Below are 27,824 nucleotides of genomic sequence, written 5' to 3'. Positions count from 1 at the left end.
CTTTCCATCAGGCCACACAGGGTATTATCAAGCAGAAAAATGATGGGAATGACATCGTTCCAGCCTGACCGCTCCTGTCTCAACATGTTTGTGGCCTGCTCAAAGGGGGCCAGTACCTTGCACAGCGTCTCCATCTGCAGCCACTGGTCACTGGTAAAATAGCTCAGTTGTGTGGCTGCACCAAGGGCCCCGCTGCCTCCATGCCCCACGCTGACCAAGTAATGGCGGATGGCTAGCTTTTGCTCACACATACACGTGGTGGATACCTCTGGTGAATACCACTATGTGGTGGATACCTCTGTTGGTGTTGGATCTTGCTAAGTGCTGAGGCGGCAGTAGGTGATCGGCGTACATGGCTGCAGATGGAGCAAGCCTGTCTCAGTAAGTCCTGCAGTCCTGGGTATGTGTGGAGTAAGTTCTGCACCACCAGGTTCAATAGGTGCGCAAAGCAGGACACATGTGTTATGTGGCCCATGCACAGCGCAGCCACAAGGTTGGTCTCGTTGTCACACACTACGCTGCCTGCTGTGGTCCAGCAAGGCATCACACAAGCCTCAACCTCTCTGTGCAAAGCAGACAAGAGTTCTCTGATGGTGTGGCTTTTCTCCCCCAAGGACACCAGTTTCAGCACTGCCTGGCAATGTCTGGGCTTGAGGGAGCCGTAGTGGCGGGCCTGCTAAACCACAGTGTCCTCTGCTCCTGGCCTTTCAGGAGGAGTGTCGAAAAGAGAGGATTTGCCGGTAGAAGGAATGAAGGAGGAGGAGGGAGAGGACTGGGGTGACCCACGCTTTCCCACCATGGTCCTCAGTGGGGGTGCCAAGTTCTGCAATGCCTCTTGCAGACTACCGCCCAATGAGCTATGCAAGGCCACCCAGTGAGCAGTGAAGGACAGGTAGCATCCCACTCGGTGCCTGGTTATCTAGTAGTCCATGGTGGAGTAGATTTGACTAGACACCGAGAATGCCAATGCCTGGGAGAGGTTACCCATTACATGTGCATGTAAACTAGGAACAGCTGTGCGGGAGGAGTAATGCCTGCTTGGTATGTTCGACCACCGTTCGGCACAGGCCATCAGGTCACGGAAGGGAGTCCACAATGCTGCACGACAGTAGCTGAAAGGCCAATAGTTTGGCTAGACATGAATTGAGTTCAATGACTCTTTTGTTGATTGGGCCAATAGCCTGATGCCTTACGCAGAACTCGTAGAGTGGGCTGAAGGGACTGGGAGCTAGGGGTCACTGGAGTAACCATCTTTCGGTGACAAACGTCTGACACCAGGAAACCTGCAGCCAGAAGCTGATACTTCCTTGCAGCTTGAAGTCTGTCTGGCACCAACCTCCTGAGACATAGTAGCAATGACAGTTGGAGGTGTAGAAGGAGTCAATGGAGGTGGAAGAAGAGACGATGATGTGGTTACACCTCCTTCAAGAAAACGGAAGTACTGCTCCCTCTTTGGTTTGTGGTTCTTGCGCATGTGGGAAAGCAGGGATGTTGTACCCAAATGTGAACCGGCCTGTCCTCTGCGGATGTGCCTGTGGCACAGGATGCAGATTAATATGCACCCGTCATTGTCTTTCAGAGTGAAAAAGGATCACACTAGTGCACACTACAGATGCGTGAAACCACTCTGCTGCTCTTTTTCTTTGCCTGCCTCTGCATCTGCTAGGTGCCCTGCGTCTGCCTCAGCTCCATCTACCCCACAGTCACATCATCCCTGACTGTTCTTTGCGACTCACATGAGGCAGATTTGTGGCCCCTTCCATCCCCAGTCTGTTGCTGCTGCTATTCCTCTACGTCTGTTTCGGAACTGCTGCTAGCCCTTACACGCACCGGTGGTTCCCAGGTGACATCGCCGTCATCATCATCCTCATTTTTATCTAAGCCAGCCTCTGCAAATGCAGCCACTAATGCAGAACCCTCGCTTAGCAAGTGCTGATTACACTCTTCAAGGGTCTTAAAGTCTGCCTCCTGCTCTGAAATTCACAATGACAGATCCTCAGGCTGTTCATCAAACAACAAGGGAGAGTCATCGGGAGGTATAGGCACATTAGCTACGCTAACTCCTGTCTTTGCTCCTGTCACGGCTTTGCTGGTTGCTGCTGCTGCAGAAGGGGAGTCTGCTGCACTTGAGGCCCCTGAGACCCAGTCCACGAGACTCTCCACATGACGTGGCTGTATGATTGTAGTATGCCCTCCCAATGGGCCTGATTCATCAATGAAATGTGCGTACGCTCAACGTACGCGCCGGTCAGCAACCTCTATTAGTCGGGCCCGAGTTTTAGTGAATTTGCCTGCCGGTTTCCTGCAAAGATCTCGAAGACGCCAATTAAGGCAATGAATTTTCAGCTGCCCAATTCCGAAGATGTTAACCTCAATGATGAAGTGATAGCAATTGATTAGCACACACCTGCGCCCTGTTCTGTGCGCATCTCCAGTCTATTTTACAGGCCAGTTTGAATCTTAAATGCTTGCTTCATTTATAGTTACATTTGTTGCACTTCTTGTTACTTTTTCTTATGGTTGCAACACTGCAAACTAATTTCTATCAAGCTAGATATATACTAAGTGGCACTTTCAAATATGTCATCACACAATAGTATGAGTGTAAAAAAATATGTGAACAAACATCTGTGGCCTCATAAAAATTTCATTCCAGTTTGAATTTAGAGAAATCAAATATTTTAGTAAAGGATTATAGGCAAACATGTTATAATACATGTTTTAAGGAACATTTAGTGATTTCACTTGTGTGTGTATATCAAAATACATTTAAATGTATACAAATACATATGCATTTTAATTAGTACTATTAGGGGGTAAGTTTGCTTTGATGGTATGCATTGATGTGATTTTTTGTAATCCTTATGATTGTTAGTTTCATCTGTTGCTGCAATGTTTTTGTGCCTGGTTTGTAATGCCAGTTTCTGTAGTTTAGCAATTCTTCAGCAATGCTTTGTCATTTTTTCCACAAGTATTGAGTACAAATGTTTGCATGGTTTCCACACCAAACTCCTACTTGACCCCCCTCGTTGCCTTTGTCCCATATTGGTATTTGAATGTATTATGTACATATTCCTTTTCTGAATAAATTGTCATGATTTTATTTCCTTTTTTTATAGCCTGACATTTGCAGCCTGACACACATGTTGATTTGTTCCCACACAACTCCTGTGTTCATTTGTAGTTGTGTTACATGTTTGTTGTCATTGTGCTGTGCTGCCTGATCTTAGCACTATTGTATACAAACACACTTCCACTTGGTGTCCAAACTGGTTGTCAATTAGTTGCATACTCATTCTAACACACCTGATGGTGATGGAAGGAGGTCCAGGTTGCCAAGCACAACATCAAACCACATTGATTGCCAAGCTCACAAGCAGGGTCTCGCATTCTTAGAAATGAACAGATGTTGTGTTGTTGCTTAACTTAATGCTCATAAATACTGGAGTGTATGCATTATTAAGGTGTTTACACAAAACAAATAGTACTAGTATATCAAAGTTCCAAGGCCAAATCCACTTTGTGCAAAACATTTTCTTGCTTTTCCATCCCTTCAGGGTGTTTTTGCAGATTTGAATCGGATTTTAGATCTTGGCCCACTATATATAGCCCATGATAACCAAAATCATAGGAACAAATCGGCAATATTTTCAATGTGAAGCAATATGGTCCAAAAAGCCCTCTTTGCCAATTTCTTCTTATAATTTCTCTTTTCTATGTATATGTACACACATCTAAATGCATACATAAATGTTTGGCTTTATGTGCACTCATGTCTATACATACATGGGTGCATATGAAACAAAACATGCAATATACACAAAAAAATACAAACTTAACTTATTGAGGACTGTGCAAAAGTGCTGTGCATTTTTCAACTGATAAAACAGTTCAGGCGCACATAGCGGGTCTGCCGTGACGCACAACTATGAGCTACACGCTCCTGAAGTTTGGTTCACAACTATGCGCATCAAACAACTGAGTTTTAATAAGACAATTGTGCTGTTTTTAGCCTTACAAATAATTCAGAGGAAGGAACAGCTTAAAAACAATTACAATTGTCTTTTTAAATTGTGTGTCCTGGGAGATTGGAAAGGAGATCACATAACAACAAACCCCCAAAAAACAAACAACAACATTTTAGAAACAACTTTATTCAAGAAACATCACTAAACTTTACACTAAATGACAAAAAAATCAAAAAGAACAAACAAAACACATGTAAACCCACACTTCCATGTAAAGCCAAAATAGTTCAAAAATGGCCCAACAAATATTGCATTCAAAAAATACTTACCAAACCAATATGCAATTCGGCCCTATCAAGGGCGGAAAACTGGACTAGAAAACGTGGTAATAATGGCAGAATTTTGCAATCAAACAATATGGCCACAAATACAATAACATAGCATTAACATTGACTTGAAAAAATTGCAAAATGGACATTAAAACATTCAAAGTAAAAAAAAAATAACAAAAGAAGCTATTGTGCTAAATGGTAAGCAAAGTATCAAACGCAGCAACATAGATTAATTAATCAAGCATCGTAAGCTTTTAGATAGGCGCCTATGTAGAGGAGCTGAACTCAGTTAACTCTTGCCCAACAGGAAAGAAATAAGTCATTTAAAAAAATATGCTTTTTTCATAGCGCATTTCGATGTTTTAAACATTTGAACAGCACAAGCATTTTTTATTAGGGCTAAGGGTAATATGAGTGCCATATTACTGATTTTTTAGGGGAACAGTGACTTTTAATGCAAGCTCACCAATGTAAAACTGCCGGGGATGCGCGGCTCCAGCAGTGAGCTCATTTCTGTTACTAACTTCTGCGGGAATATGCCAGTTCCTGAAATTTAGTTAGTGAATTGAGCGAAGGCTTCCGATTTTGGATCATGAATACGAATGCGCGACCGAGGCTCCGATTTTGCTTAGTGAATCAGGGCCAATAAATCTACCAGCGTACTGCTGCTCCACACACATCTCAGACCTGTTTGACAACTTGTGTTGCTGCCTCCAAAAGTTTGCTGCTGCTGCTGTTCTACAGTGGCGCACTCCCGGAGAGTATGCCCCCTGCCAGATGCGGCAGGTTGCCCAACGCTATGCCTTTCCCTGCGTCTACTGCTCATCTTTTACTTTTTCAGGAAAAAATGTACCTGTACCAAACTGTTTCTTCAGTAAATAGCAAGTGGTATCAGATTGAAATTTCTGTTTTTTTTTTTTAGAGAAATACAGAAATTTTTCTAGATTTTTTGATAGCAAGTGGGATCAAAAAAGAATATCTGTATTTTTCGGAGAGAAATACAGAAATTGTTCAGGCTTTTTTCATGGATAGCAAGTGCTAACAGAATGAAATATCTGTATTTTTTGGAGAGAAAATCAGAAAATTTTCTAGCTTTTTTGATAGATAGCAAGTGCTATCAGAATGAAATGTCTGTATTCTTTTGAGAGAAAAACAGAATTTTTTCTGGCTTTTTGATAGCAAGGATGATCAGAAAATGATATCTATATTTTTGTATTTTTTAAAAGCAATACAGACATTTTTCCGGCTTTTATGATAGATAGCAAGTGCTATCAGAATTAACTATCTGTATTTTTTTTAGAGAAATGCAGATTTTTTTCTGGCTTTTTTGATAGATAGCAAGTGCAATCAGAATGAAATATCTGTATTCTTTTGAGAGAAATAAAGAATTTTTCTAGCTTTTTTGAAATATAGCAAGTGCTAAAAGAATGAAATATCTGTATTTTATTTAGATAAATACAGAAATTGTTTTGGGTTTTTGATAGATTGCAAGTGGGATCAGAATAAAATATCTGAATTTTTTTTACATAAATACAGAATTTTTTTCTGGCTTTTGTGATAGCAATTGGGATCAGAATAAAATATCTGTTTTTTTAGGACAAATACAGAAATTGTTCTAGCTTTTTTGATGGATAGCAGGTGGGATCAGAATAATATATAAATATTTTTTGAGAGAAATACAGACATTTTCTAGCTTTTTTGATAGCAAGTGCTATGAAAATGAAATATCTGTATTCTTTTGAGAGAAATACAGACATTTTCTGGCTCTTTTGATACATAGCAAGTGCTGTGAGAATGAAATATCTGCATTTTTTGAGAGAAATACAGAAAAATGTTCTGGTCTTTTTGATAGATAGAAAGTGGGATCAGTAATTTAATATATCTGTATTTTTTTGAGAGAAATTCTGATTTTTTTCTGGCTTTTTTGATAGCAAGCGATATCAGAATTAAATATCTGTATTCTTTTGAGAGAAAAACAGAAATTTTTCTGGCTTTTTTGATAGATTGCAAGTGCTATCAGAATAAAATATCTGTATTTTTTTAGATAAATACAGAAATTGTTCTGGCTTTTTTGATAGATAGCAAGTGGGATCAGAATAAAATATATGTATTTTTTTGAAAGAAATACAGAATTTTTTCTGGCTTTTGTGATAGCAAGTGGGATCAGAATAAAATTACTGTATCTTTTGAGAGAAATACAGTAATTTTTCTTGCTTTTTTGAAATATTGCATGTGGTAACAGAATGAAATATCTGTATATTATTTAGATAAATACAGAAATTGTTCTGGCTTTTTGATAGATTGCAAGTGGGATCAGAATAAAATAACTATTTTTTTTAGAGAAATACAGACATTTTTCTGGCTTTTTTGAAAGAAAGCAAGTGCTATTAAATGCTATCAGAATGAAATTTCTTTTTTTTTATGAAGAAATACATAAATTGTTCTGGCTTTTTTGATGAATAGCAGGTGGGATCAGAAAAATATGTCTATATTTTTTTGATCGAAATACAAACATTTTCTGGCTTTTTTGATAGATTTCAAGGACTATCAGAATGAAATATCTGTAGTTTTTTTGAGAGAAATACAGAAATTTTCTGGCTTTTTTGATAGATAGCAAGTGGGATCAGATAAACATTTTCTGAATTTTTTTAGAGAAATACAGACATTTTTCTGGCTTTTATGATAGATAGCAAGTGCTATGAGAATGAAATATCTGAGTTTTTTTGAGAGAAATGTAAATTTTTTTCTGGCTTTTTTGATAGATAGCAAGTGCTATCAGAATTAAATATCTGTATTCTTTTGAGAGAAATACAGTACATTTTCTGGCTTTTTTGAAAGATAGCAAGTGCTATCAGAATGAAATATCTGTATTTTGTTGGGAGAAATGCAGATTTTTTTTCTGGCTTTTTTGTTAGATAGCAAGTGCTATAAGAATGAAATATCTGTATTCTTTTGAGAGAAATACAGTAATTTTTCTAGCTTTATTGAAATATAGCAAGTGCTATCAGAATGAAATATCTGCATTTTTGAGAGAAATACAGAAAATTTTCCAATCTTTTTGATAGATAGAAAGTGGGATCAGAATAATATATCTGTATTTTTTTTGAGAGAAATTCAGAAATTTTTCTGGGATTTTTTGATAGATAGCAAGTGATATCAGAATTAAATATCTCTATTCTTTTGAGAGACATGCAGAAATTTGTCTTGCATTTTTGATAGATAGCAAGTGCTATCAGAATAAAATATCTGTATTTTTTTAGATAAATAAAGGAAATTGTTCTGGCTTTTTTGATAGATAGCAAGTGGGATCAAAATAAAATATATGTATTTTTTGAGAGAACTAGAGAATTTTTTCTGGTTTTTATGATAGCAAGTGGGATCATAAACAAATAACTGTATTTTTTTTGAGAGAATTACAAAAATTTTTCTGGCTTTTTTGAAAGATAGCAAGTGCTATCAAGTGCTATCAGAAATAAATATCTGTATTTTATGGGAGATATCCATAAATTGTTCTGGCTTTTTTGATGGATAGCAGATGGGATCAGAATAATATATCTATACATTTTTTTGATCAAAATACAGACATTTTCTGGCTTTTTTGTTAGATACCAAGGGCTATCAGAATGAAATATCTGTATTCTTTTGAGAGAAATACAGACATTTTTCTGGCGTTTTTGATAGATAGCAAGTGTTATCAAAATGAAATATATGTATTTTTATGAGGGAAATACAGAAAATTTCTGGCTTTTTGATACATAGCAAATGCTATCAGAATGAAATATCTGTATTTTTTTTGAGAAAAATACAGAAATTTGTCTGGCTTTTTTGATAGATAGCAAATGCTATCAGAATGAAATATCTGTTTTCTTTTGGAGAGAAAATCAGAAAACTTCCTGGCTTTTTTGATAGATAGCAAGCTCTATCATAATGAAAAGTCTGTATTCTTTTGAGAGAAATACAGAAATTGTTCTGGCTTTTTTGATAGCAAGGATGATCAGAATAATATATCTATATTTCTTTAAGAGAAATACAGAAATATATCTGGCTTTTTTGATAGATAGCAAGTGGGATCAAAATAAAATATCCGTATTTTTTTTTGAGAGAAATACAGAATTTTTTTCTTTTGTGTCTTTTGTGATAGCAAGTGGGATCAGAAACAAATACCTGTATTTTTTTGAGAAAATTACAGAAATTTTTCTGGCTTTTTTGAAAGATAGCAAATGCTATCAAGTGCTATCAGAATGAAATATCTGTTCTTTTTGGGAGAAATACAGAAATTGTTCTGGCTTTTTTGATGGATAGCAGGTGGGATCATAACAATATATATTTTTTTATTGAAATACAGACATTTTCTGGATTTTTTGATAGATAGCAAGGGCTATTAAAATGAAATGTCTGTATTCTTTTAGGAGAAATACAGTAATTTTTCTGGCCTTTTTGATAGATAGCAAATGCTATCAGAATGAAATATCTGCATTTTTTTGAAAGAAATACAGACATTTTTCGGGCTTTTTTGATAGATAGCAAGTGTTGTCAAAATGAAATATCTGTATTTTTTTTTTGAGGAAATACAGAAAATTTTCTGGCTTTTTTGTTAGATAGCCAGAGCTATCAGAATGAAAAATCTGCATTTTTTTAGTGAAATACAGGAATTTTTCTGGCTTTTTTAATAGATAACAAGGGGATATACTGGGGAAGGGGGAAATACTGAAATGTTGTCTGGCTTTTTTGATAGATAGCAAATGCTATCAGAATGAAATATTTGTATTCTTTTGAGAGAAATACAGACATTTTCTGGCTTTTTTGTTAGATAGCCAGAGCTATCAGAATGAAAAATCTGCATTTTTTTTAGAGAAATACAGGAATTTTTCTGGCTTTTTTAATAGATAACAAGGGTATATACTGGGGAAGGGGGAAATACTGAAATGTTGTCTGGCTTTTTTGATAGATAGCAAATGCTATCAGAATGAAATATCTGTTTTCTTTTGTAGGGAAATACAGAAAACTTGCTGGCTTTTTTGATAGATAGCAAGTGCTATCAGAATGAAATGTCTGTATTCTTTTGAGAGAAAAAATGAAAATTTTCAGGCTTTTGTGATGAATAGCAGGTGGGATCAGAAATATATATCTATATTTTTGAGAGAAATACAGACATTTTCTGGGTTTTTTGATAGATAGCAAGTGCTATGAGAATGAAATATCTGCAGTTTTGAGAGAAATAGAGATCTGGCTTTTTTTGATAGATAGCAAGTGCTTTCAGAATGAAATATCTGTATTTTTTTAAAGAAATAAAGACATTTTCTGTTTTTTTGACAGATAGCAAGTGGGATCAAAATAAAATATCTGTATTTTTTTTTAGAGAAAATCAGAATGAAATATCTGTATTTTTTTTAGAAAAATATACATTTGTATGTTTATTTTGACACATAGCAAGGGGGATCAGAAAAAAAATCTGTATTTTTTTGAGAGAAATGCAGAAATGTTTCAGGCTTTTTAAAAAGATTGCAAATACTATCAGAATTAAATATCTGTATTCTTTTGGGAGAAATACAGACATTTTTCTGGCTTTTTTAACAGCAAGTGCTATCAGAATTAAATATCTTTATTTTTGAGAGAAATACGTACATTTTTCTGGCTTTTTTGATAGCATTTGGTATCCGCATAAAATATCTGTATTTTTTTAAAAGAAATACAAAATTTTTTTCTGGCATTTTTGATATATAGCAAGTACTATCAAGTGCTATCAGAAATACATTTCTGTAGTTTTTTTGAAATTGTTCTGGCTTTTTTGATGGATAGCAGGTGGTATTGGAATAATATATCTATATTTTTTAGAGAGAAATAAAGACATTTTTCTGGCTTTTTTGATAGATAGCAGGTGCTATCAGAATGAAATATGAGCATTTTTTGAGAGAAATATTGACATTTCTCTGGCTTTTTTTATAGATAGCAAGTGCTATCAAAATAACTATCTGAATTCTTTTGAGAGAAATACAGAACACATTTTGGCTTTTTTAAAAGATAGCAAGTGCTATCAAAATTAAATATCTGTATTCTTTTGGGAGACATACAGACATTTTTTGGCTTTTTTGATAGATAGCAAATGCTATCAGATATAAATATCTGTATTTTTTAAAAACAAATATAGAAATGTTTCTGGCATTTTTGACAGATAGCAAATGGGATCAGAATTAAATATCTGTATTTTTTTGAGAGAAATACAGAATTTTTTCTGGCTTTTTTGATATCAAATGCTATCAGAATTTATTATCTGTATTTTTTGAGAGAAATACAGACATTTTTCTGTCTTTTTTAAAAGACAGCAAGTGCAATCAGAATGAAATATCTGTATATTTTTGAGAGAAATACAAATATTTTTCTGGCTCTTTTGATAAATAGCAAGTGATATCAGAATGAAATATCTGTATTTTTTGAGAAAAACATACATTTGTATGTTTATTTTGACACATAGCAAGTGGGATCAGAAAAAAAAATCTGTATCTTTTTTAGAGAAATGCAGAAATATTTCTGTCTTTTTTAGTACTATCAGAATGAAATATCTGTATTCTTTTAGGGGAAATACAGACATTTTTCTGACTTTTTTGATAGATCGCAAGTGCTATCAGAATGAAATGTCTGTATTCTTTTAAGAGAAATATTGAAAATTTTTAGGATTTTGTGATAAAAAGCAGGTGGGATCAGAAATATATATCTATATTTTTTGAGAGAAATGCAGACATTTTCTGGCTTTTTTGATAGATAGCAAGTGCTATGAGAATGAAATATCTGCATTTTTTGAGAGAAATAAAGATCTGGCTTTTTGATAGATAGCAAGTGCTTTCAGAATGAAATATCTGTATTTTTTAGAGAAATAAAGACATTTTCTGGCTTTTTTGATAGATAGCAAGTGGGATCAGAATAAAATATCTGTATTTTTTTGAGAGAAATACAGGATTTTTTCTGGCTTTTTTGATATATAGCAAGTGCTATAAAGTGCTATGAGAATTAAATTTCTGTAGTTTTTTTTTGGGAGAAATACAGAAATTGTTCTGGCTTTTTTGATGGATAGCAGGTGGTATTAGAATAATATATCTATATTTTTAGAGAGAAATACAAACTTTTTTTGGCTTTTTTGATAGATAGCAGGTGCTATCAGCATAAATATTTGAATTGTTTTGAGAGAAATACAGAACATTTTCTGGCTTTTTTAAAATATAGCACGTGCTATCCAAATTAAATATCTGTATTCTTTTGGGAGAAATACAGACATTTTTCTGTTTTTTTTGATAGATAGCAAATGCTATCAGATATAAATATTTGTATTTTGTTTAAACAAATATGGAAATGTTTCTGGCATTTTTGATAGATAGCAAGTGGGATCAGAATTAAATGTCTGTATTTTTTTTAGAGAAATACAGAATTTTTTTCTGGAATTTTTGATAGCAAATGCTATCAGAATTTATAATCTGTATTTTTTGAGAGAAATACAGACATTTTTCTGTCTTTTTTGATAGATAGGAAGTGCAATCAGAATGAAATATCTGTATTCTTTCGAGAGGAATACAGACATTTTTCTGGCTCTTTTGATAAATAGCAAGTAATATCAAAATGAAATATCTCTATTTTTTGAGAAAAATATAGATTTGTATGTTTATTTTGACACATAGCAAGGGGGATCAGAAAAAAAATCTGTATTTTTTTTAAATAAATGTAGAAATGTTTCAGGCTTTTTTAAAAGATTGCAAGTACTATCAGAATTAAATATCTGTATTTTTATTAAGAGAAATATAGACATTTTTCTGACTTTTTTGATAGATAGCAAGTGCTATCAGAATGAAATGTCTGTATTTTTTTAAAGAAATACAGACATTTTCTTGCTTTTTTGATAGCAAAAGCTATCAGAATTAAATATCTGTATTTTTTTGAGAGAAGTACAGACATTTTTCTATCTTTTTTGATAGATAGCAAGTGCTATCAGAATTAAAAATCTGTATTCTTTTGAGAGAAATACAGACATTTTTCTGGCTCTTTTGGTAGATAGCAAGTGCTATCAGAATGAAATATCTGTATTTTTTGAGAGAAATATAAAAACTTGTATGGCTTTTTTGATAGATATCAAGTATTATCAGAATGAAATATCTTTATTTTTTTGATAGAAATAAAGACATTAGTCTGGCTTTTTTAAAAGATAGCAAGTGCTATCAGAATGAAATATCTGTATTTTTTTTATAGAAATATAGAAATGTTTCTAGCATTTTTGATAGATAGCAAGTGGGATCAGAAAAAAATCTGTATTTTTTTGAGAGAAATATAGAAACTTGTATGGCTTTTGTGATAGATAGCAAGTAGTATCAGAAATAAATATCTGTATTTTTTTTGAGAGAAATAGACATTTTTCTGGATTTTTTGATAGATAGCAAGTGCTATCAGAATGAAATATCTGTATTTTTTCAGATAAATTCAGAAATTGTTTTGGCTTTTCTGATAGCTAGCATGTGGGATCACTAATAAATATCTGTATTTTTTTGAGAGAAATAGTGAAAGTTGTATGGCTTCTTTGAGAGAAACATAGAAACTTGTATTGCTTTTCTGATAGATAGCAAGTAGTATCAGAATTAAATATATGTATTTTTTTGAGAGAAAAATACATTTTTCTGGATTTTTTGATACATTGCAAGTACTATCAGAATGAAATATCTGTGTTTTTTGAGAGAAATACAGGAATTTTTCTGGCTTTTTAACACTCAAACCAACAGCACACACACAAACCAACAGCCCCTCCAAGAAGAAAAAGACAAAAGGAAAAAGTAAGTTAAACCACACCCTTATATATGCTCAAATTTAAGCGCACAGGTGATAGAAATTCACTTGCAATTAGCACTTGCGCAGTCTGTCAAAATGGGCTGTTTATTTTTTTGGCAATTGCACATTTCAAGCAGTACAAAACCTAAAGAGAAACAAAGACATAGTCATTAAACCATCGGATAAGGAAGGCAATATTGTGTAATAATAATACCAATAATAATGAATACCACCCATTACAAGTCTATCTGTCTCCAAATATTGGACAATGAAGAATGGTATCGACCAATTTCATTTAAACTGTTTGATGAATGAATTTCACAGCATAGTTCGGGACGCATTCAAGAGAAACATTATCGATGTGAATATGAAGGATTATCTTTTAATCCCAGACCCCCTGATACTAACCTTCTACACATTGCAGACAATTCTCAAGAACCTTCTAAACCCCACCAGATGACCAATAGAGTCTGGGATACAATCAATAGCATCACGCGCTAGTGAACTTGTGGACGCCTACCTACAAGCACTAGTGGCACTAATGCCCTCATTTTTAAAGGACACCATAGAGCTGTTAAAATCTAAAAACAATCTACAGGTTCCATCCAGTACCACTATAGTAATAATTGATGTGGAAGCCCTCTATTCTAGCATTCCTCACGAAAAGGACCTGGCCATGATTTCCCAATTTCTCTCACCACACCGACTGGTGGCTTATGAGGACAACGAGTTTATCCTCCAATTATTGAAATACATCTTGGAAAGGAACGTTTTCACATTGGATGGAACCATGTACCTTCATACCCAATGCGTTGCTATGGGGACCAAATGCACTCCCTCTTACGCTAATCTATACCTCGGCGAATAGGACAGAGAGCTTGTTTCCATCATTTCTAACACCCACTTTGGTTCCCACATATTTTCATGGCAACTCTACATGGACGATGTTCTCTTGCTCTGGACAGGTCCCACACATCTTATTAATCAGTTCATCCAAATCAATCAGTTAAACACAATGATTACAATCTGAACTTCACAAAAAACAGAGTAAAACATGTCTACCTTTTTTAGATGTCTATCTCTCCATCAATGATGACAACAAGATATCCACTTCCCTGTTTAGAAAGTCAACCACAGGGAACACCATCTTGCACGCCAAAAGAGCTCACCCGCAATCACTGATTAAAAGCATCCCCTATAGTCAATATTTACGCATAAGACGCAATTGCTCTTCTGATACTACAATTAGAATAGAAGCAAAAGTGCTGAAGGAGAAACTAATCCAACGCGGATATCTGAAAAAAACACTAAAGAAAGCCTACCAGAAAGTTTGTCTTCTCTCCAGGGACAATCTGTTGGCAGAGAAACCAAGATTTACTAAAACGCATTACTAGTTTTAACCAACCACATTGATCAATTCCAGATATCTTTCAAAAAACATTGGCATATTTTAAAAGCCGACCCTCTAGAAAATAAATACCTAGGTGATAAACTGCAACTGACATTTTGCAAAGCACCATCTTTGAAAGCTCAACTTGTGCAAGCCATTTCTCTTCGTCAAGCTCATCAACTATTGCCAGTACTGATGGCACATTTAGATGTGGACGATGCTCCCAGTGTATATGGGTCAAAGAATCCATGAACATACTCCTACCAAATGGGCAAACACATTGCCCCAGACACTATATAGACTGTACAACTTCTGGAATCATACACATAATCACATGCATGTGCAGGGCATACTATATAGGCAAAACAAAAAGACCCCTACGTAAACGTATCTACAAGCATATTTATGCTGTAATCAATAGAAAAATTACCACCCCCCTGAGCTACCATAAGGCAACAAAGCATAAGTTTGACTCAAAAGGGCTAATGTTCTTCGGTTTAGTACATGTCCCCCCAATCCCCAAGGCAGTGGACACCATACTTTACAATAGGAATGTAAATAGATAGTCACTCTGCAGACAACAAAATACCCCGGCCTCAAGGATATGTTGAGTTTTAAGCTATTCCCTCCTAAACATTAACTTGCTCTATCTTCATAGATACATTTCACCAACATTTAAAATTTTCCCTTCTCACACACATAAATACAAGTACATTATGATATTGAAAATTTCTAGACTGTACTACATAAGATCAAAACTGTATTTACCATTCATTTCTTTCATTCTATTGTACAACTTATTTTAATGTACACTCATTAATTACATCTGGTTCATAGATTGAGGCCATTTCTCCCACATAGACAGTATAATACATATATTTTTTTGTACAGTTAATTTTACCGTACTAAAACTAATTTTCGACTATATTTATACTATGTTTAACCCACGTCAATATCATGAATATCTATACTTTGTGGTACAACGCAATCAATTTTCCGGTATTTGATTGTTAACCTTAAGATTATCTGCACATGTGTTCGACCTATGCTTGACCCATGATGATATTACAGATACTTAAATTTTGCAGTATAGCCAAATCTTCTCTTCTCCTTGTACTTGATCGGTACCAGTGTTACCTACCCACCTAGGGTATGTACACAAATGCTTGATTCTACTATATCTTAAACAACTGGTGGTTATTTACTAATTTACTGAGTTACACATCCATGTAATCTTCAGTACAGGACATTCAATATTTGCAGTTCAGGACCACACAAGTTTCTATTATATGATCAACACTTTTTACCATACACTTACTCCCATCAAATCAGCTAATGTCATATATTTCCTTCACTTTATTTCACTCATCATGCTCATATTTTGGCTACTCACATACTGTCATCGATACATACATATCATCCTGCTTCCCACCCACATACTATCTCCACTCCCCCCCTCCCATGTAGTCATCTTCAACGGGCTAAAAAGCTCCCATCTCACAGGGGCGGGAAACCCATACCTACTAAGTGGATGTTAATCCCGCCCACTCAGTTGGAATTATTGTCCCCCGTTCAGATCAGGCTACCAGCCTGACCCTTAGAACGCCCTACACTCTATGTAGAGGCGGCTTATTATGTATCTACAGCAATGTGCGGGAGCGCCCCAGCACCACACTGCGCAGGTGCAAATCTATCACACATGCGCAGTCCACCTTTGTTCTCACTTCCACTTCCTCCTCACGTCACTGAGGGAAGAGGTGCTTCATTAGCCCATAACACGAGCGCGATGTCATTGCGCACGTGTGGTGGCTCCATATTCCAGCCTGCACCTCCCCTTAAAAGGACAGACGCCTAAACCGTTCTTCCCCGCTGCCTTTCAACACAACACCTCTGCGCGCATCACTCCGCAAATTCTATCCACAGCACCATCAGGTATAGTGCATACCCTCTAACAGCCAATCCTTTTACAATTACTTACTTATGTGCTTTTTGGTCTACCCTCCAAATCAATTTGTAACTCTGCCCTAATGTTATCTCTTTAGTGCAGGGTGGGCAAACTTTTTTAGTCAGGGGCCACAATCTGAAATAAAATTTGACAGAGGGGCCAGGCCGTTGTGAGAGTGGGCGGTGTTATGCCTTCATGACGCCACTGAATGTGACATGACACTCAGAGCCTGCGAATGGAGAGTGGGCGGGTTGTGTGCAGTAACACAACTCGCCCACTCTCCCATCGCAGGCTCATATCCAGGGGACGTGTTCTGTGGTTCTGACCAGTGGGCCCCCCCAGCGCGGTCCTTCTCCTGACCCTGCTCGGGGTAGCACAGGGTCAGAGAAACAACAGCCCCATTGGGCTGTATTTGCACGGCGGGCCGTAGTTTGACCATGCCTGCTTTAATCCATCTTGGTCCAACTATACTTTGGTTGAACAGTTAAAATAACCCCCCTAGCGGTATTCCCGAGTCACACTCAGGGTAGCTTTTAACTAAGTAAAAAAACTCCACTTACCTTGCTCTGTTGGTGTCCCCCGGAGTCCTGCTGGTCCCCGCAGGTCCTGGGGACACGTCCTTTCTCCTTGATCTTTAGCCGACCAATGCAGCGATGATCTCTGGGGTTACCCGGAGATGCTGGTGCATGCGTCGGTGCGGGTGGGAGGATCGGCGGGAAATTCAAATAATTTTGTACTGGATTCAATAAAAAAGAACTGTATTTAGTCAATAATATATATAATTATATTATATATATATGGTATACATGCTACTGTACAGTTATATTATGTTTAAATATTTTTTTTACTTTTTTTAAAAGATTTTTGTGTGTTTTTATTTAAAGTTTATTAATAAATTTGCTAAATTTAATAAATATGGGTGAGTTATGCCTGATAATTATAGCCTACAATAAAAAATAAATTTCCATGGAAAAAAATGTACCGCTTTTTGCCTTCTATTTTCCTGACCTTTTGACAACATCATGTGAGCACCTTTTAAAACTTCTTCTTTACCAACTACATATTTTTATCCTACCCTACTGTTGCATTTAGTAACAGTGTTTGCAATATAGCCAAATTTATTTACACATTTTGATTATTGTTTTTTAAAGTCATTTCCGTTGTGAGCTATTTATCAGATACATAGTATATACGTAAATGCATTAATACATACGTAAATGCATTATATACCTGGAATCGTATTTTGGTTGTTATAATCAGTTTATGGATTATGCTTTATTATTACCAAATAGTACATGCAGCAATATACTCAACTGTTCAATTTTTGTATACTTCCGCTGACACCTCATGGACTGTTTTTGTAACTTTTTGCTTGACTCAACATTGTACAAACTTTTTGATTATTCACTGTTTTACATTGTATTTGCTTATTGCACTGTAAACACTCCTAGTAATGTTTGCAAATATATTTATATATTCAATATGCTTCTATGAAGCCAGCAATTCAATATCTTTTGTTTAAAGTCCTCTGAAGAAGCTCTTAGAGGCGAAACACATTGGATCACAACCTGTTCAATTATTCTAATCAACCACACTTGGCTGGTGAAACAAGTGGATTGTTAATCAAGTGAAGTTAGAAAAAAAAGGACTCTGATATTGTGCATTTGGGAGTTGTGTCTGTTTGACTGTTGGTTTGTTTTAGCTTGTTTGTCAGTTTTTGTTTTAAATAGCTTTTTTTTCCTTCCCAACCTTTAAGGGGGAGTGGTCAAGGCTTCACAGGTGATTTAGGTTCCTGGTAGACTCACCTTGAGTTTGCTCACACTTGTCTGGTGAAACAAGTAGATTGTTAATCAAGTGGAGTTAGAAAAAGCAGGAGTTTAAAAATAAAAAGCGTTAAATTGTTATAGTAACCACAAACTGTACACATTGTAAACCTACATTGTAACTGGGAGAATGAGTGGTAGCAAGGTGGACGGTTTGGTTGCGTGCAGAGTCTGCCACATGTATGCACAAATGGTGCAACAGCTCCTAAGTGAATACCACTGTGACAGACCCAGTGGTGGCAACTCTAGATGTTACTGCTACCCCTAACAGCAGGGAGAGCAGCACATCTAGTAGTGGTGGGGAGGGGAACGCAGGAAGGAAAAGACAATTGGTAGTCATAGGGGATTTTTTAATCCGGCGGACGGAGAGAATAGTTTGTCGCCTGGATCCCTTCAACCGAATGGTTTGCTGTCTCCCTGGGGCCAGGGTTCCGCATGTGGTGGACAAATTACTGGGAGGGGCTGCACATGACCCAGCTGTCTTGGTCTATGTTGGAACCAATGACAATAAAGTTGGAAGATGGAGGATCCTTTAAAATCAGTTTAGAGAACTGGGTTTCAAATTGAAGAAAAGGACCTCCAAGGCTATGTTCTCTGGAATATTGCCTGTGCCATGCTCAACACAGGAAAGGCAGAGGGAGCTGAAGCAGCTAAATGCATGGCTTAAGTCCTGTTGTAGAAGGGAAGGGTTTGGTTTCATAGAACACTGGGCTGACTTTTCATTGGGGTACAACCTGTATAGCAGAGATGGTTTGCCCCCAAATGAAAGGGGGTCTGCTGTGCTAGAGGAAAGATTTAGGGGAATGGTGGAGGGATATTTAAACTAGGACAAAGGGGGTGGGACAGTAAAATAAGGTGGCAGAAAGGCTAGTCAGGGGTCAGACACTAGTGGAGGATGGATTGGGGATAGTTAGGGGGAGGGTTATGGATAATTGAAAATAGCTTCCAATGTTAAAAACAACCATTGGATTGTGCAATACTAGTTGTAATGAAAAACAAAATTATTTAGCAAACAATTATGGTAAATGCAGAAATGGTTTAAAGAGCCTGTTCACCAATGCTGTAAGTCTAGCAAACAAGATAGGGGAGTTGGAAGCCTTAATGAGTGAGGAGCATTATGACTTAGTTGGCGTTGCTGAACCGTGGCTTTGTTCTTCGCATGACTGGGCTGTCAATATTCCTGGTTATATTCTCTTTTATGAAGACAAAGTAAAACGAAAGGGTGGTGGTGTCTGTCTGTATATGGGAAGTGATCTGAACGTGAATGTGAAAGAGGAAAAGCGATGAGGGTAAATATCAGTATGTTAAATAACATACATATAATGATTGGAGTCCGCTATAGGCCCCCAGTGCTAAGGAAATAATAGAAAATCAACTACTAGCACAGATAGAAAAAGCAGCAAAAAGTGGAAATGTTATAATCATGGGCGATTTCAACTACCCTGACATTGACTGGAGTAATGGCACTACAGGAACAGTAAAAGGGAGGAAATTTGTGAATTTTAAACAAAATAATTTTATGGTACAGTTTATAGAAGCCCCAACTAGAAATGACACTCTGGTGGACCTAGTTCTTTCTAACAATGCAGAGCTTATAACAAATGTGCATATAAAAGAGAATCTGGGTAGCAGTGACCAATTTTATGATTTAATTTAATGTAAACTGTAAACAGGAAGCAAAAACAAGACAGATAAAAACATTTAATTTTAGGAGAGCAAATTTTCCATTATTAGGAGCGGACGACGCTGGACGGAGGACGACGCTGGAATACGAAAACGACGCTGGATGAGCTCAGGGGGACCAGGTAAGTAAGGATGGGAAAAATCTCGGGGTTAACCATCCTTGCAATTTTTTTGTGCCCGAACGAAGGTCGGGCTTAACGGCAAGGTGGTTAATAGCAAAAAGATCAGATCTGAGCATGTAGGCCCCTTAAAGGATGTCGCTGAGTTGGTACTGGGGATAAAGAAAAGGAAAAGATCTACTAGATCTACACTTTTTTTAGCTCTGTGTACACAAAAGAAAATGGCAGTCCTCAAGTCCAAATTCATAATAACAATGTCACTGCCTTAAATGAGTTAAATCACAATGGCTCAGAACTGATATTATTGAGAAACAGCTGGGAAAAGAAGATTCTGCTAGAAAATGCTATTATAAGTGATAGTCAGCATGGCGTCAAGAAAGACCGCAATTGTCAAACAAATTTACTCTCTTTTTATGAGGAAGTAAGTAAACAGATAGACAGTGGAGTAGCAGTTGATATAGTGTTATTGGACTTTGCTAAAGCATTTGACATTTTACCCCACAGATGGTTAATATGCAAGTGAGGGTCAAAAGGTTTAGAAAAGTGTAGGGGTCTGCCTTTTTCTATCTGCTTGCTGAGTTGTAATTTTGTAAATAGCAAATAAAGTTGTTGAAGTTTTCCTGCCCCTGATAGTGGCCTGGGAAACCCCATCTGGATATAGAGAAATGCAGGAGGTACAGGGACAGAGATGAGAACATGTGCTCAGCCAGGGGTAGGTGCCTGCATTCCTTCCAGAACACACTGACTGCCTTGTCTGTATGTAGTGCATTATTATAATAATTTCCTCTGTATTGATGGGGTATATGTAATATCTTATCAGAGATCACTTTGGGGTATACCTACAGTCAGTGTATCAGCTATATACACAAATATATATGTGCTCTGCCCTTTTCAGTTATCTTTGCTGATCTGCACCCCCTGTCTAGTTACACCTAGCATAGGTTAGGCATCCGATGGCCCATACGTAGCAGAGGTCCGGTTGCATTGGCAGATTAGTGTGATTGCTAGGGACTAAGTGGTAGGGCAGATAGATTGTTCCTGAACTCCAGAGACTTTGCCTGCATCCCTGCAATACAGGATCACAGCATACACAGCACAATTGTCAGTTGGAGGATTTCCTTGCTGTTTTGAGGATCATCTCATCAGGACATCTTTGCTACAATCAACTCCAGAGGCCTCTGCAACTCATCCTGATTAAGGGGGGATATGATCACCCTGTATAAATATATAAATGGTCCATATAGAGAACTCTCTTCCCAATTATTCACTTTGAGATCATTACAAAGGACAAGAGGGCACTCTTTGTGTCTGGAGGAAAAGAAGTTTAAGCTCCGGAGAAGGAAGGGATTCTTCACGGTAAGGTCGATGAAAATGTGGAACCGGCTCCCTCAGGAAGCAGTTTCAGCACCTACTATAGATTGCTTTAAGAAAAAGCTGGATGTTTTTCTAGAATCACAGAAAATAACTGGGTATTAAGACTTTAAAGTAAAAATAACAGTGACTGTTGAAACAGGGTACATCCGATTGCCTCACGGAATGAGGAAGGAAATTTTTCCCCTGTTGAAGCAAACTGTACCAGGGATTTTTTGCCACCAACTATGTCTTAAAGGGTTTTATATCTGGGATATCTTTATTTCCCCAGTGGTTGAACTTGATAGACTTAAGTCTTTTTTCAACCTAACCTACTATGTAACTATGTAATTTAGGGAAACTATGTCTAGCTAATAAGTCATAAGGAACCCCTGTGCCTCCGGCCACAGCAAGGTTGACTTCAATCTTGTTTGTATGTGAAAAACTTATTAATTTATGTTATGTACATTCCTGAACTAAGGAATGATTTTGTAAATTACTTTCAATATATTGCCATAACAAGCAAATAGCCTGGCTTTCCTTCCTTTGTTTTTACCACTCACGACGTTTCAACAAACACCAAGCATAGTCTACTATTGGGCTTTATTAGAAGCTAATCCACGTTTGGAAGTCCTGGAGTGCTCCTGATGACTCTCACCTAATGAAAATTCTCGATGCTGTTTTTCTAAAGCTAACTGGTTACTCAAACAAAGCTTGTTCGGATTTGCTATTTCCTAGATAGTTAAGTTCATTCATTGTCTTCTTACATCTTTACCTCGCTTTCTTCCAGGTATGAAGTTTTTTGTTATCTTTATTGACTCTGTTGGGATCATTTGTAAAGTCAACCAATAACAGTGAGTAGATGGATTTGTAGGATAGATCTAGTGAAGCTTTTAGTGGTTGCCCCAAGATTCTGTTTGATTTTTGCCTCAATATGCGTATCAGGTGTTTCAGTAGGCATCCTTAAAATCATGAGCTTATCAAAATTATTTTTTTCTGATTTGTAGGTAACTTGCATTATTGGCTAGTGCCACATATGCAGTGGGCCTGATTTATGAAAGTTGTCCAAGACTGGAAAAGATAGACCGAAAGGGTAGACTATCATGGGAGAAAATGCCAGATTTAAACCTAGAATGGAGATCTTAAAAATCATTTGCTATTAGTTGGCAAATGTTTTCAATCCTGGACCAGATCCATTCAGGGTTCTTTTATGATAAGCTATCTTTTACAGTCTTAGAATGCTTTAATAAATCAGCCCCAGGGAGATAAAGGTGATAAGTAGAAGGGCTCTTAGGCTCTGCTCTGTACATAGGCCAGCACAATCAAAAATGTATATTATTGGCCACTGTAGGAGATTTACATTGCATTACTGTGTGTGTACTGATATGTGTTTAATCACATTACCACAACATGTTAATGCAATAAACAAAGTGTGGTGCCATTAGTTCTGATTCTAACTGCATATGCAGGGAACACATGTTTTGCATATGTGATATGGTTTGCTATAGAGGTCATGTACATTTATTATTATTATTGGATGTATTGCCATTACATTCAGAATGAATTGACTGCTTAAATACAATGTTAATGCATTGGAAATGTAATGTATTACCAGAGGAAATACCAATACTCTTTTATACTCCAGAACACTTTTTTCTCTGCTGAGCTATCATTGTCCAAAAATGTATTGACACCCCACTGTTATCACGTTGATTTGACCAGTAAACACCAGAAGTACCAATGTTATGTTTCTGTCAATAACCATCAGTTACTCAAATATTTACTGGGCCTTTTTATTGTAGGTGAGAATGAAATTTAAACTTGTGTGTGTGTGTGTGTGTGTATATATATATATATTTCAATCCTTCATTCCATTAGGTTTGGTAAGGTGATGGTTGAGGCATTGAAACCATTATGTCACTCTGTATCACGAACATCTGTGAAAAAAAAAGAAACATTCTCATCAGTTTCAAAAATAGCTGTACAGGTTGCGATAATGGATATTAAACTTCTTTTCAACAGCAGATTGTGTGTGTTACTGGTTTGCTTGCACGTCACCCTCTTTGCCCACTGTGCATCCACCAGTTGATGCTCATGAGAATGTACAGATATGGACGCGCAACCTAGGACAAGACTTTAAGCACACTTGCAGTTTCAAGCTCATGTGAACGCTATAGTGTGCATGTGGCTACACATGCAAAAGAATGTGTAAACGCAATTTCAGTTTCTTTAGGTTTTGGCACAGTGTTGATCCGCTATTCTTCCCAGCATTACCGATTGGCATTTATCAGAATACTAACCTTGGCCTAACCCTGGCCCTGCTTCTTCTCCTCAACCTTGTCCTGTATCAATTCTGATTCTCCCCAACTGCCTGACTTGCCCTCAGCCTATGAATTACTCTGTTTACCGCTAGCCACTTGCCCTGATCTTGTGCCCTGATTTGTATCTGTTATCTCATCCTCTACTGTAACCCCAGTCTGCCTTGTACCCACCCAGCTGGCTGTTCCTACACCAAGGCCATCCAATCCAACTCGCTCCTAATGGGGAAAGCCTGGATGCCGCAACCTGGTGGCATCCTTGCAGCAAGGCAGTCTAGTGGTCACTAGGATTGCCTGCTCATCACTCCTTGTGGGGTGCTCTGGTGAAGATTCTGGTCCCCAGGTAATCCCATGTAACCTACCAGGGAGTGAATTCCTAACAATTTGCTACTAGGCTGGCACCTAGGTTGGTCAGTTGGTCAATAAACTCTAAACCACTAAGGCATCCTCACTTTTTAGGTAATACAGGGATGCCAAACTCATTTGAACTGTGTTTTGATATTATGTGTTTGGACGATGGGGATGTTACTATTAGGGGTTGAGATAATATATCAACAGCAAAACATTTTTTTTTTTTTTTTTGAGGGAAGTCAGAAGATAAAGCCAAGCCTAGCCAGATCTTGGGTATTTCTTGGCAGATGGCATGGCATGGCATGCAAATGTTATCTAATACTTTGAAAAGTTTCTCTGCTCTTTAACAATCTCTACCTAATCCAAATTATCTTAACCAAAGAGCAAATCAAAACACATCCCTCATTTAACTCAACATTAGAGTTTGAATCTCAAGAACAAAGCCAACTTTTTCCAGTTGGACTACTAAAGAAACAATCAGAGTGTTGGCAGTTATTCTTTAGGAACTGTCTGACCAACACTATTTTTTTTAATTTTTGGGTTGACTTTGATACTTCTGTCCAATTTCAATGCTGTCTGAATTCTTCTGAGGAGATTTGTTCTTTTATCGATGACACCTGTTATGACAAGCACAGAAAAACAAGAGAAACATTTGTAGTCATTGGAACAGGAGGCGTGCTTCAATCTCCCAATGGGGACACCTGTTTCAGAAAAAAGTTGGATTTATTGTTCTTTTCCTTTCTGTTGTGTCAAATTACATTAAGCAATCACTTTAAATCATGCATATCAATCATTATGTGCTTATCTGTTGTGTAAACCTCTCTCCTCTGGGTTCCTTGGGTGGTGGTAAAGGGTCAAGGCCTTGTCTTTGCCTGGGTGTGTATCAGGGACATGGAGGAAACTGTATTAGTATGTCAGTATTGTCACCCCAAAAATGGGGCTTCACACACACTTCACACACACATATAAATATATATATATATATATATATATATACACACACATATATATGTAAAAATTGTAACTGGGAAAATGAGTGGTAGCAAGGTGGAAAGTTTGGTTCAGTGCACAGTCTGTCACATGTATGCACAAATGGAGCAACAGCTCCTAGGTGAATACCGCTGTGACAAATGTGAGCAAGTCGCCTTTCTTGTATCTCGCATTGGAGAGCTGGAGAAGCGCATTGCATCACTGAAATAACTGGATCACATTGAGAGTAGTCTCCTGCTAACTGAGCAGCCAGTTAAAGGCTTACATGTGGAGGGTAGAGAGGTTAATCAGGATGAACAAGTAGGGAATTGGGTATATGTAACTAAAGGGAGTGGTAGAGGCTCCCAGAAATGGAAGGCAAGCCCTGTTCTTGAGCACCCCAACATGTTTACAAAGTTATGTGAAGATGTGCAGGTGTTATACCCAGTGGTGGCAACTCTAGATGTTACTGCTAACCCTAACAGCTGGGAGAGCAGCACATCTAGTAGTGGTGGGGAGGGAAACGCAGGAAGGAAAAGACAATTGGTAGTCATAGGGGATTCTATCTTCAGGAGAACGGATAGAATAGTTTGTCGCCCAGATCCCTTCAACCGAATGGTTTGCTGTCTCCCTGGGGCCAGGGTTCGGCATGTGGTGGACCAAGTGGAAAATCTACTGGGAGGGGCTGGACAGAACCCAGCTGTCTTGGTCCATGTTGGAACCAATGGCAATATAGATGGAAGATGGAGGATCCTTAAAAATCAGTTTAGGGAACTAGGTTTCAAGCTGAAGAAAAGGATTTCCAAAGCTATATTCCCTGGATTATTGCCTGTGCCATGCATAACACAGGAAAGGCAGAGGGAGCTTAGGCAGCTAAACGCATGGCTTAAGTCCTGGTGTAGAAGGGAAGGGTTTGGGTTCATAGAGCACTGGGCTGGCTTTTCATTGGGGTACGACCTGTATGCCAGAGATGGTTTGCACCTAAATGAAAGGGGGCCTGCTGTGCTAGGGGAAAGATTTATGGGAATGGTGGAGGGATTTTTAAACTAGGACAGGGGTGGGACAGTCAAATAAGGTGGCAGAAAGGTTAGTCAGGGGTCAGACACTAGTGAAGGGTGGATTGGGGATTGTTGGGGGGAGGATTATGGATAATTGTAAGGAGCTTCCCATGTTACAAACATTACATTGTGCAGTACTAGTTGTACTGAAAAACAAAATGATTTGGCAAACAATGACGGTAAAAGCAGCAATGGTTTAAAGAGCCTGTTTACCAATGCTATACGTCTAGCAAACAGGATAGGGGATTTGGAAGCCTTACTGAGTGAGGAGAATTATGACTTAGTTGGTATTGCTGAATCCTGGCTTTGTTCTTCGCATGACTGGGCTGTCAATATTCCTGGTTATACACTCCTTCATAAAGATAGAGTCAAATGAAAGGGTGGTGGTGTTTGTCTGTATGTGAGAAGTTATCTAAAAGTGAATGTCAAAGAAGAAATTGCGGATGGAACAAGCAATGAGGTTGAGGCATTATGGGTGCAGTTGAATGTGGGGTTGAATAACACACAATTAATGATTGGAGTCTGCTATAGGACCCGCAGTGCTAAGGAAGAAATAGAAAATCAACTACCAGCACAGATAGAAAAAGCAGCAAAAAGTGGAAGTGTTTTAATTATGAGAGATTTCAACTACCCTGACATTGAGTGGAGTAATGGCACTACAGGTACAGAAAAGGGAGGACTTTGTGAATTTAATACAAGATAACTTTAGGGTACAGTTCATAGAAGCCCCAACTAAAATGATTCTCTGCTGGACCTAGTTCTTTCTAACAATGCAGAGCTTAAAACAAATGTGCAAATAAAAGAGAGTGTGGGTAGCAGTGACCATAATATGATTTCATTTAATGTAAGCTGTAAACAGGAATCAAAAACAGGAAAGATAAAAAAATTATTTTTTAAGAGAGCAAATTTTCAATTTCAGTTTTCGACACCAGTTCACAAAAAGAACATTGTTGAATTGGAGAGAGTGCAGGGAAGGGATACTAAATTTATAAAAGAAATGGAGGAGCTCAGCTATGAGGAGAGATTAGCTGAACTGAATCCATGCTCCCTTGAGAAGAGACGTTCAAGGGGGGGATACGATCACCCTGTATAAATTAATAAACGGTTCATATAGAGATCTCTCTTCCCAATTATCCACTTTGAGATCATTACAAAGAACAAGAGGGCACTCTTTGCGTCTGGAGGAAAAGAAGTTTAAGCTCCGAGGAGGGAAGGGATTCTTCACAGTCTGTGAAAGAATGTGGAATCAGCTCCCTCAGGACCCTCATTAACTAACTATAACTAATTATAATAATTAACTACTATAGATTGCTTTAGCCACCCTAGCGGTAACAAAAAAGTTGCTGAAAGCGGTAACCCCGAGTCACACTCGGGGTAGGTAAACCTATGGGAAGTAATAGTAAATAGAGCCTTACCTGATCAGCCGGCCTCCTGCGTTGTCCATCGCCACAATCCCTGTCTTCTTCCTTCTTCCTCTGGCTTCTTCTGCATACAGGGGAGTTCCCGGTGACATTGGTGCATGTGTACGTTGCCGGCGGGGCGGGAAATTCAAAATCCATTTTGTATTGCATTCAATACAAAATAACTGTATCGAATGCAATACATTGGATTTATCTGTGTAAAAGCAGTACATTGCATTTCATGAACATTTATTTTACAGTTTATTAATAGTATGAGTATTATATTAATTTTTTTAAAATTTAAAAAAAAAAAAAA

The 27,824-nt window shown here is 37.3% G+C and overlaps 1 protein-coding gene across 2 annotated transcripts in view; it reads right to left on the bottom strand.

The window, feature by feature from the left end:
- Window positions 1–23,191: 23,191 nt before the first annotated feature.
- LOC140339584 (membrane-spanning 4-domains subfamily A member 8-like) overlaps window positions 23,192–27,824 on the bottom strand; it is a 53,530-nt gene continuing 48,897 nt past the window's right edge. For both annotated transcript variants that reach the window (XM_072424347.1, XM_072424348.1), the window contains one exon: window positions 23,192–23,349. In XM_072424347.1, coding sequence (XP_072280448.1) covers window positions 23,287–23,349 — 63 coding nt within the window. In that variant the 3' untranslated portion in view covers window positions 23,192–23,286. The remainder of the gene's footprint in view (window positions 23,350–27,824) is intronic.

This window comes from Pyxicephalus adspersus, chromosome 10 (genome assembly GCF_032062135.1).
Source record: "Pyxicephalus adspersus chromosome 10, UCB_Pads_2.0, whole genome shotgun sequence".
Classification (NCBI taxonomy): domain Eukaryota; kingdom Metazoa; phylum Chordata; class Amphibia; order Anura; family Pyxicephalidae; genus Pyxicephalus; species Pyxicephalus adspersus.
This window is presented reverse-complemented; position numbering and strand designations above follow the sequence as displayed.